The sequence below is a fragment of the Trichoderma virens genome, assembly GCF_000170995.1.
Source record: "Trichoderma virens Gv29-8 chromosome Unknown TRIVIscaffold_3, whole genome shotgun sequence".
In the NCBI taxonomy this organism is placed as follows: Eukaryota; Fungi; Ascomycota; class Sordariomycetes; order Hypocreales; family Hypocreaceae; genus Trichoderma; species Trichoderma virens.
In genome coordinates, this window is record NW_014013746.1 from 66,343 (window position 1) to 86,335 (window position 19,993).

At 49.4% G+C, this 19,993-nt stretch overlaps 5 protein-coding genes across 5 annotated transcripts; 2 read left to right on the forward strand and 3 right to left on the reverse strand.

The window, feature by feature from the left end:
• Positions 1-211: 211 nt before the first annotated feature.
• TRIVIDRAFT_138430 (uncharacterized protein) lies at positions 212-799 on the reverse strand (the record flags this gene model as incomplete). The annotated part of the gene is made up of 1 exon (XM_014103830.1): positions 212-799. A coding segment is annotated over one exon (588 nt), but the record flags the coding sequence as incomplete, so codon positions are not given.
• Positions 800-4,131: 3,332 nt separating this feature from the next.
• TRIVIDRAFT_177085 (uncharacterized protein) lies at positions 4,132-6,314 on the forward strand (the record flags this gene model as incomplete). The annotated part of the gene is made up of 3 exons (XM_014103831.1): positions 4,132-4,477; positions 4,562-5,477; positions 5,566-6,314. The coding sequence occupies 3 exons, from the start codon at positions 4,177-4,179 to the stop codon at positions 6,248-6,250; spliced, it is 1,902 nt and encodes a 633-aa protein (XP_013959306.1).
• A 607-nt stretch (positions 6,315-6,921) lies between these two features.
• Positions 6,922-8,754, reverse strand: TRIVIDRAFT_32818 (uncharacterized protein; the record flags this gene model as incomplete). Its single annotated transcript, XM_014103832.1, has 3 exons — positions 6,922-7,216; positions 7,273-8,520; positions 8,576-8,754. 3 exons carry the CDS (start codon positions 8,752-8,754, stop codon positions 6,922-6,924), a joined length of 1,722 nt encoding a protein of 573 aa, XP_013959307.1.
• Positions 8,755-11,669: 2,915 nt separating this feature from the next.
• On the reverse strand, positions 11,670-14,598 carry TRIVIDRAFT_61812 (glycosyltransferase family 20 protein; the record flags this gene model as incomplete). Its single annotated transcript, XM_014103833.1, has 3 exons — positions 11,670-12,226; positions 12,306-14,247; positions 14,473-14,598. 3 exons carry the CDS (start codon positions 14,596-14,598, stop codon positions 11,670-11,672), a joined length of 2,625 nt encoding a protein of 874 aa, XP_013959308.1.
• A 3,011-nt stretch (positions 14,599-17,609) lies between these two features.
• Positions 17,610-19,950, forward strand: TRIVIDRAFT_198099 (uncharacterized protein; the record flags this gene model as incomplete). Its single annotated transcript, XM_014103834.1, has 3 exons — positions 17,610-18,739; positions 18,805-19,815; positions 19,944-19,950. The coding sequence occupies 3 exons, from the start codon at positions 17,610-17,612 to the stop codon at positions 19,948-19,950; spliced, it is 2,148 nt and encodes a 715-aa protein (XP_013959309.1).
• Between the last annotated feature and the right edge of the window lie 43 nt (positions 19,951-19,993).

Genomic DNA, 19,993 nt, shown 5'->3' on the forward strand with positions numbered 1-19,993 from the left:
CACTCGTCTGATGTCCAAACCTGATCTCGAATCCCACAAAGCCTTTGATAGCCTCTTCGTAATGCTCTTTCACAGGCGGCAATATCGGATCGCTTGGCGTGAGGCTTGCTAATTGGCGAACAAAACTCGCAAGAATCTTGTCGCATTGTGCTCGGTGTGGCTCGGCCGGATTTCTTAGGCAGTAGAAATAGGCCATGTGCTCTTTTCCTGTAACCTCGTCCACAACTAGAGACGCCAGTTTGGTCTTTCCTGAGCCGGGAATGCCGTGAAGCCATAGCACAGACGAATTACTTCTCTTTCTCCAGTCACTGAAAGTCGATTTATTTAAAAGCCATCTGCCGGAGCCCTCCAAGCGACCTTTGCTGGCAATTTTGTGGTGAACGCCGTATGGTATGGTGGAAATGGCCTTGAGGATTTGCGTCCGCATCTGTTGCTCAATGCCATCTTGAATCTGTCCAAGACGGCTGTCAATGCGATCGATTGGTTGGTGCAAATCCTTCATGGTATCTCTAAGGGACTGCATTTCCATCTGATCCCGTCCATCCTTGTCTTTAAGGTGCTGTTCGATTCCTTGGATACCATCAACAGCGCTTCCCAAGTCTTGAGCTCCTGAAATCTCCATAAGGCGCCTAAACTTTGCCTGTGCAGTTTCGACGGGTTCGTATTTGGCCTTCATATCATTCTTAGAAACAATGACGCTTTTTAGTATTCGTACTGCCGTAGTCAGACCATAGTAATGCATAATCCTTGCTAGGTATCCCAAGATGGCGGCGTAGAGGTCCGTTATGCATTCCGAAAGTTGACCAAACAGCTCGCTACTGTTATAATTTCGCATGATGAGTCCCTCTATCATCATCTATTCAATTTAAAGTACGCAGTACACCTACCTTTGCTTTCTCTTTTCCGTAAGGTATACCGCCTCAATAAGTTGACACTGAGCAACAAGATTGCTGATGTTTTCCAGCGAGCTGAGGACATAGCCAAAGATCTCGATGTCGTTTATGGTGGCTTGCATAATGAGTTTTATAGCTGCCCAGGGTAGTGCTGCATGTATAGGATCATATTGAATGATAACGTCGCCAACAGCCTAGAAAGAAGTCAGCGATGAGCATACACTTAACATTATAGTATCGGAGGTGTTATGCATACTAATAGTTTTTGAACCCAAGTACTAAGCTTTTCAAGAATGTCTCTTATAATGATTGTTTGCCCTTTAATTACCAGTTTCCATCTCTTCTTTATGCACTCTTCCTTTCGCTTGTTAGTAGCGGTGAGTACATTAGAGAGGACGGATTTCGGGTCGTCTATGCCCTTTTGTGCAAGCTCAAACCGTGTTTGATCCTCTTTACTTAGCCTCAGCAAGGCCTCTGCCCACCTGCTCGCAGACCTACCCTCGCTGGCCTCCTTCTCGCCGGATGCGGATAATGAGACAGTTTCCCCCATATCCGCTTTGGAATCTCCTTTTTTTTCTGATTCGCTCATCTCTTCTAGTGCGCCTGCACTTTTTCATAGGGAAGTTGAGACAGCGGAGATGAGAAGTTTTGGAAGCTGAGTTGCCTGTACACAAGGCGGGGTATTACCAGAGTGGGTATGTACGTATTCACAGAATAATTACACCACCAAAACCATATGAATCCAATCAGTTGATAGATCAGACGAAGGATTCGGCCCTAGCAAGACCGATACTGTGTTTTGGTCTTTAAGGAAACAAGACACACAGGGACCAATACACCTCAATGACATATAATCATTTTAATGTACGAAGTATAAGACTAAGTCATAGTACACTTACTCGGTGGCTTAACCAAGCGTGCTACTAAGCCCCTATGTCGCTCTATTGGAGAAGTAGGCATGAAACCCGTATCTTATACTAATGCATATCTGTGTGCTATAAATGTAGAAGTATACTGCAATATAAGATCAGTATATATGAATTTGATTGGGTGGCTGCGTTGATGCTAGTCTCGTTGTCTGGAGATTGAGGAACGTGTCTCCCTTGATATGTTTTCCGTGAAACAAGAGTCCCTAATACAGCTGTTGATGGGACAAGACCTAGCGTTCAGGTACCCTGCCGCCTTGGGCCTCATTCAGCATAGTTCAAGCCAATTGAACATATAATTCAACAATATAGCAACATTCTGATCGATGAGATGAAATTAATGCATATAGAGTCGGAGTTATGAGCCATAGAGCCAAAAGTAGCCACTCTCATCCTCTTCGTTAAGTTTCTAATATTAAGTTACAACCGTGGAAAGATTTCACTTTGTAAACCTTTCTCGGAAAAGTCTAATCGATCTAAGACGAAGCAGATGCAGTATGTCTTTTACATCCAGTCTCCAAGCTATAAGTCAATTGATGCCGCTCCCAAGCACATACGACCATAGGTAGTGGAGAATTCGGGGTCCCGTCTGCTCCCCCCTAGACAAGCCACTAACCGGCAGATTAGTAGTTGAGTGGGTGACCATCAGCGAACACCGGCTGTTGTATGTTTTTGTATTTCTTTTTTGTCTCTTGTTTCTTACTTCTCCCATGTCCAACTTGTGCTAATGACTTAGAGATGCAGGATTGTTCCGGTTAGAATTTCGACAGCATTCTCATCACGCGTTGCTGTTCCATATAGCAATTATCACTTTGATTTCCGGCTGATATGATCGATAGCGGTGGTAATTAGTAGTTGGCTCACTTGGTAAGAGACCATAAGCGTGTCATTTATAGTTCAACCTCTAACGGGTCCAATTGTTCCAAGTATTGGGGAAGACAGCCTCCTGTCTGTGAATCTCATGAGGAACTGTTTAACAGTTATGTTACTATCTATGCTGTTTTTCATGTACTGTTCCTTCTAGAAGCAGAAACAAGCCCTAGGATTCTCTCTATTTTGTTTTATAACTCCCGCTATATATTTGAGCTCTTAGTTTATCAACAATACCTTGGGCGTGCGAGAGACCTATGTGGTCTCATATTACGCAAGGGGCACTCTGCTTTTGGTACGTATGATTCAATCAATATTACACAGCCTCCACGCCCCCCAGAGCCTTTTTTCTATCCAGATCCGTTGTAATGAGACGGGCCGAATTGCCTGGCTTGAAAGCATTAAGTAGTGAATTGCATTGCTGTGAGACTTAATAACAGCTTGATCCAGCTGTTCCTAAATTAAATTAGGTCTTCAGCTATTATATTAATGTATAGTGGCTTCCTAAGCCTGGATTATAGCGGAAATGAAAGGATCCTTACCATAAAGGATGCGATATAACTGATCCCAGGAGTGGTGTATCGCAATAGCAACAAAAAGCTTGAGCCAGTGAAAACCGAGCATCAATCTATATAAAAAGTGAAACGAGGTACATGGGAGTCTCGGAATGAAGACTAGCGTACCGCTGGTAGTCAGAGCCTAGTCGGTCTGAACATGGGTCTATGCGTGGAAAACTGTATTGCATCGGGAACCTGTGTTAGCTCTTCCTCACTATCGCAATCTCAGCATAATCATCCTATGCTTTATTGATCCTCTCATCTTCATTTTAAATTTAACCTCTATACTCATCATTTATCGTCATTCGCCCTATTGTGACTTAATAATTGTCCTAATTGCTGTTTTTCTTACGTGTTTTATTGGAACAGTCACTGGATTGTGGAGTACTTCTATGAAGGATTATAGTCATGCTTATCTCTATGGAGTATATTCTTTGCTTTTGTGTGACAATCCCTATAAACAGTCCCTTACATTCAACACCCAAGTATTCTGATACCATTGCTGCCTATTCTGAGTGTGAGGCATTTTGTTTCTATTGGTCCTATTATATACTACAGGGCACTCGGTCAGCTGCATTTGTGCCAGCAATCCGTGCTGTTGGTTGTTGACATTTGCGGGGCATTCTGATTGGATGCTAGCATAGTTGTTATACAGCCCATGTTGGTCTCAGGTTGCATTGCACATGAAATCGGCTTATCATCTGAGGCGCAGTGTGGCAGTGGTGGGGCTGAGGAACCAAAATATTGGCACTTTTGATTCTGTATCTCCTCCCATGATCCAACAAGGCCGGATATCTCTGAATCTGGGGAGATATATATATCACTGGGGGGCTCTTTCCAGCTCTGCGGATGGCTATCTCAAGAAATTCATGAAACAAATTCATCATTCAAATTAAAGGCCGTAGACTCTATTATTAGGGCTTTTCCGTTATGGATAACGTTTCACGCGACATAGAGCCGAAGGCTTCATCGCCACAACTTGCGATGGTTCCTCAAGAACTGATAAAAGCGCTAGAGCAATTGACGAGGGGACAAGAGCGGCCATTTGCCGATGCAGTCGAAAAAGACTCTCCAGGTACTCAAAGAGATATCGGGAATTTAGTGAGCAAGGCTTTAGATGACGAATTCCATGGTGACCCAATCAAATGCATCCCAAAGTGGACAGAGATTCAAACTCTCCCCCCCGAAAGAATCCACGAAGAAAGTGATGCTTATATCACAAAGTATCAAGGTATATTGGTTTATGTCAAATGTTCTTGTCTCCCTTATCTTGATTCCTGATATGCTGACATTCTCTTGTCCTGGTTGTGTACAGAGTTTTGGAAGGGACGAGAAGGCACGGCAACAGAGATCGAAACCACGAACAAGGCGTACCAGTCAGCTTTTGAGCGTTTCCATGATATATATCACTGTCTAGGATGGCGGGACAATGAAGACCTCACGCTAAATTGTGCCAGCTTGTGCAAATACCAGCCTCCTCTTATTGAGTCCATCTTCGCAATTGAGGCATATCGAATGAAATCACATCTTCACTATCAGGAATCTACGCGGGCTTCATTCGAATACTCGCGTTTGCCCCGCTTATTGTTAATATTGATTCGGATTGAGAGTCGGCGAAACATGCGAAATAGATGCCGTCCGAAAACCGACAACACCGCCACTAGTCCTGACGACAACAATCAAGAGTTAAAGGCCTCTGAAATCTTGGCCGTTCTGGCTCAAGTCGCACGAACTATGCGTCAGGCAAGCTGGGTAGACGGATCGTACAAAATGACTTTACAAGAGCTTCTCCAGGATTGCTACTCACGCAGGCTTCTCCAGCAGCCGAGATCCACCGATGTTGAAGAACATCATGAGCACATGCGGCTCCTAACTGACTGTCTCATGGCTTTGGACTTTACGCATCGTTTCAGGGAGGTTCCTCAGCCTCTCTCTAAGACCTTTTATTATCGATACTCAGAAGAACCAATTCACAAAATCATGGATATGGTCCTAGCATACGGTCAATCGCAGCGCGCCGTCAATCGTTTTAAGCAGCTTTCGCTTCAGGACTCTGATAGTTCAACCTTCATACCTGATCATTTCACCATTCGTCATTTGCGAGACTTTGGCAATCTGAAGATTGAGTGGACTGACTGTCTGGATGACCATTTGAAGATATACACCGGTCGAAATGCCATTCGGATATTTGCTCACCCGACATTCTTTTATAACTGTATTGATCTGCATAAGTGAGTCTTTTGAGAGACTTTATATCATAGTTTTTATCGTATTCTCGCGATTACTTTATTTTCCGTACTAACAATTCCTTCATCTTAGAAATGAGAGAGATTACCTGGAACCCACTTTCATAGAGCTATCACAAACCTATGCTCTTCTATTCCGACCTTCATCAAGGAGAAATCTGAATATTCTACGCAAGTTTATTAGAATTGAATATTCATTCCGTGGACGCGTCACCTTCGGTGGTAACGACATTCCAATTTTCTCCAGAAGGCGGAATCATGGAAAAAATGATGTTCCCTCTGAGGACATAAACCTCGACATAGGTCAAAATCCCATCAAGGGAATGCTAAACAATTTTTTCCGTTGCTCTTTGCCTCCGAGTCTGCAAGCTGCTTTCAACATATCCCAACCGACTAAAATGATTGAAAAGATAGCCAGATGGGATCAGCATATGACCACACAAGCGCCCATGCAACAAATCCTGGGACTTGCCCCTTATCCAGAAGATATCAAGTTCATGGCCACCTCACTATTAGTACAAGAGTTCGGGCAATTTGAGGCCTTCCAGACCTTTCCTTATTTCGGCTCCCGGCTGCGACAGCTAAAGACGTATTTGGACGCCCATCAACCCCGGACCTGGTTGCAGCTATGGAGAGATGACCGAGATGTTCGTGTATGGTGGGCCTTTTGGATTTTCATTGGGAGCGTCAGTGTCATTTTACCCATATCTATAATTGGGATCATCTTGCAAGCAATTTATCTTGCTCGCTATCGTTGATATGGCTGCCTGAAGAGGCTTCGAACTACTTGCCAGATTGACAAATATAGTTTTTCTACCTGGGCGCGTAATCAATGCATGATACTATAAACAGCATCGTTTAATTCTATGTAAAACACTTGTAAGAGTTCTAGTATAAGTGAGTTTTGTTACCCTCCGACATCACCGGCTGTGTGCCTTATACGTTCTTGATGCCGGTTGAGTGGCATCCGAAAACGACATCGTCTTGATTGACTGCATGCATCCAAAACATACCTCGCGATCAATCTGCCAATGTACAATTCCAGTATAATAGGTTCCGGCAATGTCTTTAAGAAATGGCCAAGTAAGCTTTAGCAAGCTTTGAGTGATGGGTTTGCGTAAAACAATAGCTCTCAATTACACGGAGCTCCTCTTATGTGAACTTGCGGTCAGCTCACCAACCTGCTATCCACAAAGCAGGCATGCTCGTGTGGTTGAATTTTGTATCATCCCAGTCACTTAAGAATTATAAAGAGTTCGATAATCGCAATTCATATCATGCTTGTTAAAAAAATACATACATTAGCTGAGCTATTCACCAGCCACCGCCATTATCTTACAATCAAATCAACTTGGTATATCCAATCTCCCATCATCAATATCCAACATAATCGTGACCACATTATTTACAAGATAAATCCATCATTTCTTTAAACATGCTCTTGGTGGGATGGGCTTTCAGGATGCACCTGCTTATCCTGAGGCTCGTTCAGTGGGCCATCGCTGTCTTGATCGGCAAGGACATCAAGATCGACGCCTGCCTTTCTGCGAATGTTGGCCATGTGCTCCGGAGGAGGCGGCACCCACTTGGTGCTCTTCCACGGAAGAACGTGCTCGAGATACATGGTGTCGATCTCTTCAAGGGTGCGGCCCTGGCCTTCAATGACGAAGAAGTAGATGATGAGAGCTCCCATAAAGTTGCAGCCAGCAAAGACGTAGCCGTATCTGTAAATGAACTGTCAGAACATCATCTTGATTTGTCAACGGAGGTTTGCACATACCTGAAGTCGATGGCGCCAGTGATGAATGGCGTGAAGAAACCAATGCAAAAGTTCCAGATCCAGTTGCTGGCAGTTGAGAGAGCCATAGCCTTGGCACGGTATCGTGAAGGGAAGATCTCGGCTTGGATGGTCCAAATCATGGGACCCCAAGTGGTGGCGAAGCCAAGAATGAAGAGACAGGCGAAAACGATGAGAACAATACCTGGCGTCGGTGTGGCTGAGGGATCATTGAGATCAAGCATGAAGTGACCAACGGAGGCGAAGATCAAGAAGCAAATAAACATCCAAATGGAACCGGCGATGAGAGACTTGCGACGACCAAAGTGTTCGACCATGTACAGACCAATGAAGGTGACGCCAAAGTTGATACTGTTGAGAATGATCTGAGTGACGAAAGAGTTGATCTGCACCGACTTGAAGATGGTGGTGCCGTAGTAGAAGAAGTAGTTGGCACCGGTAAGCTGTTGGAACATCTGCAGGGTCATGCCAAGAGCGATACGATATGCCATGCGAGGGGCCCTGAACATGCCGATGAACTCCTTGACAGGACCGGCCTGGATCTTATCTTCAGCGCGGAGCTTGCGCTCAATTTCTGTAATCTGGGTGTGGACAGCCCAGTGGTTTTCTGTGGCACCGTATACACGGCAAATGGTCTGCTTGGCTCGTTCTTCGTGGCCGTGTCGGAAGTCGAATCGAGGGGTCTCAGGGAACAACAGAATACCGAATCCGAGAATGAGAGTCCAAACCCATCCCAGGCCAATGACGATTCGCCAGCTGCCCGAGTTGCCGCTCTGGTGCTTGACAGTGCCATAGTTGAAGCAGGCAGCAAGCCAGATACCCATGGTGATGAAGAGCTGGTAAGCGCAAACCATGGCACCTCGAATCCAGGCCGGTGCTGTCTCAGCTTGGTACATGGGGACAAGCAAACTCAGAGCGCCAACGCCTAGACCAGACACGAATCGACCAATCATGAGCTGATACCATGCCGACACAGACGCAATCTGGATGACGAAACCGACGGATACAACCAGAGCCCACAGTGAAATGGAAGGCTTACGACCAACGCGATCAGCGATGGGTGCAGCAACCAAGGCTCCAATAAGAGTACCGATAGACAGCAGAGCGACAATGAGACCGGAGCGGACATTGCTAAAGTATTTTGTGCCGTCAGAGTGAGTGAGACCGAAGCGGTCAAGGAAATCAGGCATTTCAAGGAAGCCAGAGATTTGACCAGTATCATAGCCAAAGCTAGGAAGCGGTTAGCTTGGTTCATTAGCTCCATCCAAAGCGAGGAGGCACTTACATCAATCCACCCATTGAAACCAAACCACCCATGGCTAAAGACCGTCCAGACAGACGTGGCAGAGGAGAATAGTCCAGGCCAGAGACTGAAGGCCGACCAAACTCGGGATTGTGCTTCTCTGACGCAGGGTCATGCTGATCGAAGAAGATGGTGTTAAAACGGCCTCTTCTGGAACGCATTTTGAAGTATGGGTTCTTCTGCTATGGCCCTTGAGTGGCAGTGGTGTTGTCTCCGCCAGAGACTATCGCGCAGATATAGGTGTATATGTGTATGTAGGTATATATAAGGTATATATATATGAGATGAGATGCCAATTGAGTTGCAAAGGAGGTTGCTGCCGATCCGGGAGCTTGGTCTCCTAGTGGCTGGTGATGTAGTAGTGATGATGTAGTGTATCTTGTTTCTCCAATATCGAGACAGATCGTCAACCCAAGGGGGGGAGGCATTGGGGTATAAATGTTCTCCAACATGGCCAGGGCCGCCACTGATGCCCCGTCCGTCTCCCATGACCTAATTCATCCCAAACGCCCACGCCCACGCCATAAGGCCATGATCAAGAAACCGTAGGACCGGCCCCAGTCCGGCCGTTTGGTGGGTGGACAAGCACAAGCAGGCATCTCGAAGCAACGCCTTTAGCCCCGGATCATGACGCCCAAGGGGGAAAAAAAAAGTCTCCCCACCCCACGGGTTCGGGCTCGGGGAAGCCTCCAACGAATTGAATCCTGGGGACGGCCGACAGCAGAGGCAGGTCAGGTGCGGGAGAAAAAAAGCGCTGGAGGGCGAATTGGGTGACAAACCGCGGCGCTCTTCCCACCATACCGAGATTCTCCTTGCTCAATTCGGTCCTACTCCAGGCTTTCTCCATTGTCCATCTCCAGTTGCTGTGGACTGTGGAGAGAAGAGGCCGCAAACCAGGACCAGAACCGGGTTTTTTGGGCAGCGGCCTCGTGACGCGATTGGTCGGTCACCCCCGAGAGTGAGGAAGGAGCGAGGTGAAGACGAATGAGGACCAGGCAATCGCGATTGACCGAGTCCCCACCAGGCAGGAAGGAGCTCCACCGAGAAAGCTTATGTACTCAAGTACCGTGCTACTAAGGTACTTCTTTCTGCTGCTGTCAGTGGGTTGTTTGGTGTTTAGGGACATGTCTCGGCATACTCGGGCTCCATTTTTTTTTTTTTTTTTTTCTTCTTTTTTCTTTCCTTCATGAGACTTAAAACATGCGTATGAATCAGCACCAGCCTCATTTGCAGATCCCCCTATCAAGACAAGATGCCAATCGTAATTCCACACGCGCATAGCATTGACATGCCTCAGCTGGAAATTAACAACCTACCTAGGTACCTAGGATAAAACAACAAGTAGCAAAACACCATGTACTGTACTTACTGTACCTTCCTGGCCTTGTCTAACCCAGCAATCGCAATCGCCCCTTCCCACTCACACGTTCCCATGACGTCGTCTCTACCGCCCCGGCTCCGGCAAGTGGGGCGACGCCAAGCACCGTCTCTTCCGGCGGCCTGCCCTCGGCACTTCCAGCCGATGACGTCGTCCTAGCGGTGCATCATCTGTCAATCCGCCCCCAAGCAGAAGCACACAGAGAATCAATCAGCAGGGGGTTGCAGGAATGCTGGAGGAGAGCCGCATGGAAACGGGGCGGAGATTATTTACGAAGCTATTACAGGAGAATAGTCTAACAGGAAACGCGCCTAAATTGGCCAACATATTGACTGTTTTTGCCCTGCTGGGTCGACTGACAAAGACATGACTGGAGAAGCCCGGAGAAGGATCCACGGCACATAACATAAGATGCGAGAAGGAAAAAAAAAGAAAAACAAAAGAAGAAAAAATCTCCGAGTCAGCAGATGTCCTCCTTTCGGTCCTTTACCGTGCATAGAGAGCGGCTCCTCGGAATCTGTATAGTCCCCATGACCCTTTTCTGTGTATGCATATGCAAATCTCGTCCAGGCGCTTCCACCTTGAGCTGATTCAGCGGCGCTTCTTCGCTGCCATCGTCCATCAGTCATGCTGCCCTCATCCAAAAGTTGACAAAACGCACAAAAACACCAGATCACGGTCTGCCCACCAATCCTCGTCCTCCTCCCGCAACGACTCGGGCCCTCCGGAACAGAGTTCAACGGTCTCTTTTCTTATTCTGCCCTTCTCCAGATTCTGTGCCATCCATCACACGACACGCAGGCCGAATCAAACAGCGGGCGTGTGGCATGCCCAGATCCCGCAAGGCCACAATCCCCAGTTATTTGGAAACAAACAGAAAAAACTGGCTGCCGAAGAAAGGCCAGAGTTTCAGCCCGTCGTCGCCTCCACCGTTGGTGTTCTCCATCCAATTGAGTCCCCAATTGCACAAGATCTGCCTCGTAATTCGCCGTCGGATTCGCCTATGGCCGCCACGCACGTGTGGTGTTGTTCAAACGCCTGGTGACATTTCCAGATCGACAGAGCCCCCAGTGTGGCCAAGGCCAAGATACGTATTGTAAAAGCACGTTTAGGGCCGCCTCTCGTGGCAGCCACCTCTGCAAGAGGCTGTCCTTTAGCCAATGCTTAGCCCTAAGTCTTCAGCTCAGCTTATCCTAATTCTTCAACTTCATTCCAACATCTTGGAAAGCCACAACACGCTTGACTAGCGCCGATGCCGTTGCAGGCTGTCGACAACTACGAGATTTCTCTTCTGAAAACCGATCCAGCCACTTTAAACAGCATGTCGTTTTTAAACTTTGTCCTATTTTCCGCGCTAAATGAAACAACCAATGCTACACTCTGCCAGGTGACAAGAGCCTTCCCATGTCGGATGTGGCCAAAGACGGCCGCAGCCCCTTTTTGTCCCCGAAGTTGCTCTGCATTTCCATCCTCAGTTACTCTTCACCTCAAGGTTATTACTAGCCCCGTACGCCACGCGCCATTCTTCGTTCTATTACCTGTTCTATACATCCCAGCCCGCTCCTCTCATCTTCAAAGTTCAGTCGTTAAAGAAATTCCCAAAGCTTTCAAACATTTCGTTGAAGCTCAACTTTTCGTCAACAGCTCCGTAGTTTGCAATGAAACAGACATGGAAAAAAAGGGAGGAGAAGATGTTCTTCACAACTCCTCCTCCGGAATGTGCCCCTCCACTGTGCTGAGAGCTGCCAGATTCACCTCTCCCACACGCTCGAGGCTGGCTGGGTCACCGGCACCGGCCAGCAATCCCACGCACTCAATCACATCTTCGGGCTCCAGCAGATGCCATTTGGCGAGTGTCACCTTGGTGCTAGCTCCCACAGTAACCGTAAACACGTGCTGATCATCCAGGATCGTACCCGATGCCCCGTTGAGACTGCGGAACATGTCCTCGTCTGTAAAGTCGTCTCCGGAGCACAGAGTGAACTCGATCTTTCCAGGGTGCGGATCCTTTTCTGTCGGCACGGCTCCTGGGTTGTGATAGGTAGCCACCAGCCGCTTGGCAATTTCACCCTTGCTGATAAAGGTAGGGCGCACCTCAATGTTGGCCTTGCCCGGCATCACTTCAACCTCCCACCTTTGACCCACTCCAGCTTCCAGCTCTTTGTGGCACTCGCGTGACATGTGTAGGCCTTGTTCGGGCTCGGCAAGTCGGTAATGCCAGGTCAAGGCGCAGCGTTTTCGCTCGATGAAAGAACCTAGGATAGTTGGTTAGCTTCTTCCGCCTATGGCAAGGGTATACTCGCTGTGGTAACTCCAAACCAACTCGTAACTCACCTGGAACCTTGTCCGTGTATCTCTGGAACACCTCCATGACTTCTGTTTGCCAGCCCATGTCGAATTTCTCCGCCAAGTTGACCCACTCTTCACTGCCGGGGTCTCTCATGAAGCTACCATGCTCAGCGGAGAACCCAATCTCGGGGATGTGGCCAAGATGCTGCTGGAGGAAATCTTGGTCTCGGCCCGAGATGATCCAGACCGCGTTCCTAGGATCTGCCGCAAGCGACTTCAAGTAGCGGATGATGCGCTCAGAGGGGACCGCAGCGCTTGGCTCGCGTACAATGGGCGTCAGGGTGCCGTCGTAGTCAAACATGAACAAGCGCTTTGTTGCAGAACGGTAGCGAGACAGCAGGAGGGCGCGATCAAGCAAGGGCGTCGAGTTGGTTGAATTGGTCTCACCCAGCACCGTGTGAACCTTGCGAACAAATTTGGTGATCCACGACTGGACGTTTTGCGTGGTGACGTGGTTGTAGAGGCTAGTCTGCATCTTGGTGCGCTCCTCGACAGACATGGTCAGAGCCGCGTTGATCTTCTCCGCCACGCCCGTAATATCCCAGGGGTTGATGTGGATTGCATCGCGGAGACTACCCGCTGTTCCACTAAACTCCGATAAGATGAGAGGGCCGTTGTTTTCCTTTTGGCAGACGATGTACTCGAGACTCGTCGTGTTCATACCATCGCGCACCGACGTGATGAGGCCAATATCGGCTGCCCGAAGCAAGGCAAAGTACTCAGCCTGGTTGAGGTACTGGGGGTAATGCTGCACGGGCGAAAATCCGAGGCTGCCATATTCACCATTGATCTTGATGATGAGCTCGTTGACTCGGCTGGCATTCTTGTTCTCCGGGTCGTCCTTTTCGGCCTCGACGCTGGTGGGCGATGTAACCTGGATCAAAACCACCTTCTCTCTCCAGTGAGGGTACATTTCTAAAAAGCGCTCAAAGGCCTGCAGCTTTTGGGCCACACCTCTGACACTGTCCAAACGATCTCGCCCGACGATGACCTTCTTGCCCTCGTACATTTTCAATACCGCGGCGTGCTTCTCGTTGACCGTCTCAGCCCATGCGGCGGTCTCTACCTTGTCGGCATCAATACCGATGGGGAACACTCCGACCTGCACCCTAGTACCGTAGGCGTCAATGCCAAGGGTGTCAGATGGGAAGCCGAGAATACGCGTGCAGCAGCTGAGGAAGTGGCGCGAGTAGCTGTACGACTGGAATCCCACGAGATTTGCGCCAAGGATGCCCTCGAGCACCTCTTTGCGGCGAGGCAGACATCGAAGAAACTCGCTGCTAGGAAACGGCGAGTGGAGGAAGAATGAGATGTACATATTCGGGGCACGCTGGCGTAGCATGCTAGGCAGTAACATGAGATAGTAATCGTGAACAATGACCACATCACCAGGCTTGTAGATCTCAATGATCTTGTTGGCAAACTTCTGATTCATGCGGTAGTAGTCCGCCCACTGGGCACGCTCCTTGCGGCCATCTGTAGGTTCGTGCTGCTTGTAATGGAACAGTGTGTAGAGGTCATGCTCAGCATAGCGCCTCCAGCGGGCCTGGTCTTTGAGCATGATGCCATCGTCGGTGGCCTCGTTCTCGTCGGCAAGCCAGACGGGCACTGTGCGAATGGTTTTGCTATGAGCCAGCTGTTGTTCCAGCCGCGTCTGGTCCCCCTTAGGAATCCAGAGTCCATCGACGGGGGGAGGTGTAGGCAATCGCGTAGTGGCATCGATGGGGACGGGAGCCGACAGCGAGTTCACGGCTGTGACGGTGGTAGCCGCAGCGGAAGGTGTATCTGGGGGGGACAGCGGGTCGTCGTCAGGGTGTCCAATCTCGCCTGTCCAGGCGACAACTGTATGATTCCACGGTGTCGCATCGGACGAGAGATAGGCGAAGGAGTCGATGAGGGCCGACTGGCCACGGCGGGGTTTCAGGTCCTGCATAACGAAGCGAGTCAATATGGGTGATCCTAACAGATGGAAGGTGGGAGAATGAAATATTCCACCAAAAGAACAGGGAGAGAAGAGGAGGGCCATGGAGAGTCGAGCAAGCTCGTTGGCGTCGGCACCGAAAGCTATGTCTTCTACGCAGCCGAGCTTCATATCTCAGGGCTTTCTTCTTCTTCCTCAAAGCCGCAAAAACCAACTTTGAAATGCACTCACCCAAGCGCCGCCCTTGTGGTATGTCACAGCATGCGGGATGTTGAAGGTCGCAGAGATGATGTTGCCAGTCAAGGAGAGCTCGGGGTTGGCTGCGCGAATCTCAGAGAGAGACTCACGGCGCGCCATTGTGCCGTTGCGCGCAGGGATCGAGGATGATTCTGGTGGTTTCGCACAGCTTCAATGTCTCGAGGAAGTCTGGAGGAGGGGGAGGGGTACAAAGTCAGCTGCTGGCAAACGGGCGGAAGTGGGCGTTGGGTGGCAGGTATCTTACTTTAGTACTAAACGCTTTTGATACTTGGTGCGGAATCTTCAATGCGATGGCGGGGTGCTGTTACTGCTACTGAAGGGCAAGGTAACAGCTCAGCTCTCGTAGCACCGAGTTGGTTGGCCAGGGCGAGATGCTGGATGATGAGGAAAGGGGAGGCTGTAGGGACCAAGGGATGTTCACTGGGTGGGAAGTTGTTGGCGTAAGGTTAATGTACTTCGTATCGATACGTGTGATGTGTTCAAATTTCAAATCGCTTCGCTGCTGGGGGATGTGCAAGGCGCAGGGAGGATGAGCAAGAGGGAAACCCGTTGACACTTGGATGATAAAAAGGTGTGGCTTAACACTGCTACTAGTACTCTGGGGGCGTCGCAATGTTATCTCCTTTCCATCAATTCCCTTGGACTCGAGTCTACGACCTGGCACTTGGTCGTCGCCCTATCGGGAGCTCCAGCAGCGGGTCGTGGCCCCTTGTCAGCCGTGGCTTGCTCGAAGCTTGTTCTACGGTTTTCTGCAACGGGGGGCAACATTAACATTAATGAGGGGCATTTGCCATTGGAAGGGACAAGGATAACCATATATCATATTCCAACTACAGTATTTATCGTATACGAGTACAGCTTATGTACTTGTGCTGCTCATACAAAGAGGGCGGAGTTCTACACACCTGGTCCATTATTGGCACATGGTGCAACGCCGTCGAGATTCTCACAACCTCAGCCCGCACACAACCGTTGAAGCGCCTTCACACCCAACCAGATGCCGCTCTCTTCACCACATCCGTCCATAAATTCACTCAAAGAGGGGGTTTTAGGGAAGGCTGTTCGTAAACACCTCTCGGGCCGAATGAAAATCTAGGCATTGCCTTTGAATGTGTCTCTTTGTCTGTCTACAGAAACTTGCTGGGTACTTCAGCAGGTACCAACACTGTAAGCTCTAGTTTTAGCCTTCAACCTGTGTTCGACTTTTTCGAATGCAGAAGCTCTTTTTGGACTGAGGTCGGGCGTGTGAGCTGGGACGCAGTGGTAACAAATGCTAATGAAATGAACCTCGCTGGCAACCTGGCCAGTGGAGCAGCACTAAGGCAATTCCAGCACAAGCCTCGGAAAACAAAATATGGCGAACGGGGCAAAATGGTTCATGGCAATTCACCAAGCAAAAAGCGCGCCGCCCGGAATACGTGGTAGCGCCCACGACTCCATGCAATAGTGAGGCTGTGGTTGGATCCAGCGGAGATTCTCCGTACGGAGAAGCTCAAGCTTAGCGGGGGAGCGGCCATTGCTTCTTTCCCCCAGGTCGACGAAGCACCCCTTTTTACCGCTGGCCTGGGAAAAGGAGCTCGTTCAGGAGAAGGCAGCTTGTGCTTGTGCGTACACGTATACTCGTAAACTCTATCTGAGACAGCCGGCGGTGAATGAATAGAGAAATCCGCAGCATGTGACTCTTATGAAAATCATTTCATTTCTTTGTTTAATTTCAGCCCATGTGTTCAGCGTCCGAGTACCTGTATGGCTGCGGCTTTCAAAGCTGAAATACATACACACCACCTGTGGGTGGGCTCAGGCACGGAGTAACTCTTGTATGCACCCGGTGTCAATTTGGACAGCTGCCCTCCTAAAAGAAAAGATCCGAGTACTCGTAATAGGCTACTTGCTAAACTGGATTTTGGAGAATTGCTGCCTGTCACCGATCCCGTCCGTCCCTGACAGCCATGCCGCTAAAATACCCACAGCTGTGCGTTGAAGCATGTTGCTAATGATGCAGAGACACTCTGAAGCGTCTTGTCGGAGCAGAATGTCCTGTCCTGAATATGCATACTACCTATCAAAACTACATGTATGTACGCACTTGGGGGGGAGCCACCAGAGATTTCACTTTATCGGTTAAATTCGAATCTCTATGATGTTAAACCTTGATGGCTTTTATCAAACCTACAGCTTGCACTCGTCATGAACTGACACAAGCAAAATGGTGGCCAGATGGATGAAGCCTTTTTCACGTGCTTTTCTGAAGCACGTTGGCACGCACCCAATATTACCCACCTCACTCGACAAAGGTGTGGGTGCGAGAGACTTTTTTCCAGCCAGAGAGAAGCCAGGGAGAAAAAAATGTCGCGCGTCACGACAGCCGTTGATCGGCTCGCACAGAAGCCGATCTGCGAGTAGTTCAAAATCGCTGACAACGAGACTGTTCCCTTCCTAAACGATGCTAGTATGGCATGCAAACTGCACGTTTATACGGCCACTACGTCAAGCTTACGCGTGGATTTTGCAACGTTCTTTTCAGGTGGAGTTGGTTTTGCTAGTGAAACCGAGAATACAGTTGCAAAGCCGAAATCATACTTTGTGAGTGAATAAAAAATTGTGAGAGAAGCGATGCATGTGTTTCCCTGTTGGGCGTCTAGAGATGACCTCTTGTATTTGATGACGGTTCTCGCAATCCAAGTCAATTCGACGTTTGTTCTACGCGATACTCGTATGATTTAGGCAATATATTGGTACTCCAAAACACCAATTCTACTAGTACCTCACAGCCATGGTCCACTAAAGATGAGCCAAGTCAACAAGGTGAATTACATATCTGAATAGAAGATGAATTAGCTGCGTACATGTCTTCGCCTGACAATGAACAAAAAATCCTGCATCAATACCCAACACAATATTACACGGCTCGCCAACACGGCTTGACGGCCTACCCTGTACCCAATAGCAAATCATGACAAACCACGTGACTTGGCACTGCCATCCCCCAATCTTTCTCTCGCTTGCGTCTCGGTATCGGCGTCACCTCGCTTCAACAACCCACAACATCCGGGAATCCGCCGACAATCAGCCATCGCGACAACAGCCTCGCTCGTCGTCTCGATCTCGCCATGTCGGCATCTCCCCCACCGTCGCCGTCGCAGCACGCCACAGCCCACGCCTACGCCAGCAACGGGCTGGAGATCCTGCAGGCGGCCAGCGATGCTGCTCAGGCCATCCAGAACCACCATCCTCTGCAGAATGCCGCTGCCGAGGCCGTCGCCCAGTCCCATGCCGTCGGCGTGCCCATCGCGCCCGCTCCAGAGCTGGCGCCGGGACAGCTTCAGCAGCATCTCGTGGCTGGGCCGGGAGGCGTCATGCGCGATCCCACCATCAACCCCAAGCTGACGCGACTTCGACGCGCCTGCGACATGTGCAGCATGCGCAAGGTCAAGTGCGACGACTCTAACATGCCTTGTCGCCCTTGCCGCGAGCTGGGCGTTGACTGTACCTTCAATCGCGAGACCAAGAGACGCGGACCGCCCAACAAGCATGCCGAAGCTGCCAAAGCGGCTAAGAGAGCTCGTATCGACTCGGCTGTTGCCCCCCCGGGCTTCCCCTCGTCTCCATCGCCTCAGAATGCTGCCAAGACGCTCATGACCATCTCGACGGATGGCGTCTTGGACGCAGAGGCAATTGCGCCAATGCCCGTGCTGGAGCTCCTGGTGGACGATTTCTTTACATATATCCACCCGCTTGCCCCGTTTCCACACGAGCCTACCTTTCGACAGTCCTTTGCGAATAGGGAGGATCGATTGAAGCCTGAGTTCTTGGGACTGCTGGCTAGCATGATTGGTACTTTGGTCGCATCGTTTCCACGCAGTGCGAGAGAACACCTCAAGGCGCAGCACAGCACACATCTATTCCCCAAGGCCATTGTCATGATTGAAAAATGTCGTGACATTGCCCTCATTACACGTGGGAGTAGGTGGGTTTTGAAGCAACCAAAAACGCTTGACGATGCTGCCACCAGCTATTTCCTTGGATTGGCGTCCGGCTACACTCTGCAGTGGAATGCATCTCGCCATTTCATGGCAGAAACACTGACTCTGCTCAGAGAACTCGGCTTCAGCAGACCCAAACACCCTGGAGAATTGCCCACCTTTGGGAGTGACAGCTTTGCTCCCGACTCGATGCCGTTCAATCATGTTAAGGACCAGATTGGCAAGCGTATCTTTTGGTGCCTGCTGCTAGGCGTTCGGTAAGGCTTCTTTCTTAACCCCAATTTCTTGCTGTCTATCAACTGCCCACTAATTCCATCCATAGCTCGTTTTCGCAGCTCGGCGCCTCCCATACCGACATCGTTATTGCCCCATCAACACCCAGTCTTCCTTATCCCGCATACCCCGAGAATGTAGATGACATTTGCGTTCTTGCAAACGAGATTATTCACCAGGCAGAGGGCAGTGTCACACTTCTCACGGGCTTTCGGTTCGGTATTGACATCTACACAACCATGAATGGCGTCGTCAGCCTGGAGCTTGCGTATGGCATGAGCACTCTTCCTTGGGCAGATCAAAGGCTGCTCCTTAGAGATGGTCTTTTGGCTGCCAAGAGCATTATTGATAACCTGCCACCGGAGCTCCAGCTGGGCAATCCCGGAGACGAAACAAATCCTCTGGCTGGCATGGAAGACTCCGGCCTCCAGTACGTGCCGCCAGTGTGGCCCAACACGCAACCACCACACGACGTGCGCAATATCATCAAGACGCAACCTACGAGGCGCCGACAGCTTCAGTACGAGATACAGAAGGCTAATATTTTTGTGTCGCAACTGGCTACGAGGTCATATTTTGTGGAGCTGTACTTCAACCTGAGAGATGTCCACCTGAGTGAGCAGCAACAGACTCTCGAAGTTGAGGGTACAAGCGAAGAGGAGAAGGCTATTCAACAAGATGACAAGGAGATTTTAGAGTTCATGTCTGCTGAGCGAGAAATTATTGTCCAAAATCTGTTGACCGTGCTGGGATCCATCTCGCAGCGAAATCTCGAACCCAATGGAGGATCTCTTATCAACAAGATTCGCCAGGTTGCGTCTACACTACTAAACGATGCCCCCGAAAGGAAGGGGCCGTTTGCTATCAAATCAGAAGAGGCCCTGTCGCAGCTCCTTGAAGTCCTAGTGAAGCTCGAAAAGACAGGCCCTGTTGGAGAGACGCGTGCTCCAGACCCGCTCCAGATGACGGCGGAAGATGAAGAGGAAGAGCTGCGACACTGGGCCGACTTGAGGGAATACCAGCTGCGTTTTGCTGCAAACGGAGGCTTTGCTGGAGACTTGTAAGATAATGGTTTCCCATCCTGCAATGGGATTTTTTCTTCTGCTTCATCTGGCTTTTGTGTGAGACCTCGGTCGAGTGGCATCATGAAATATCCACTAAAATATCGTATACTTGTATACTTGACAGATTCTGAAGCAACCATGTATTACTGTCAACCCTTGGGGTTGAGTAACAAT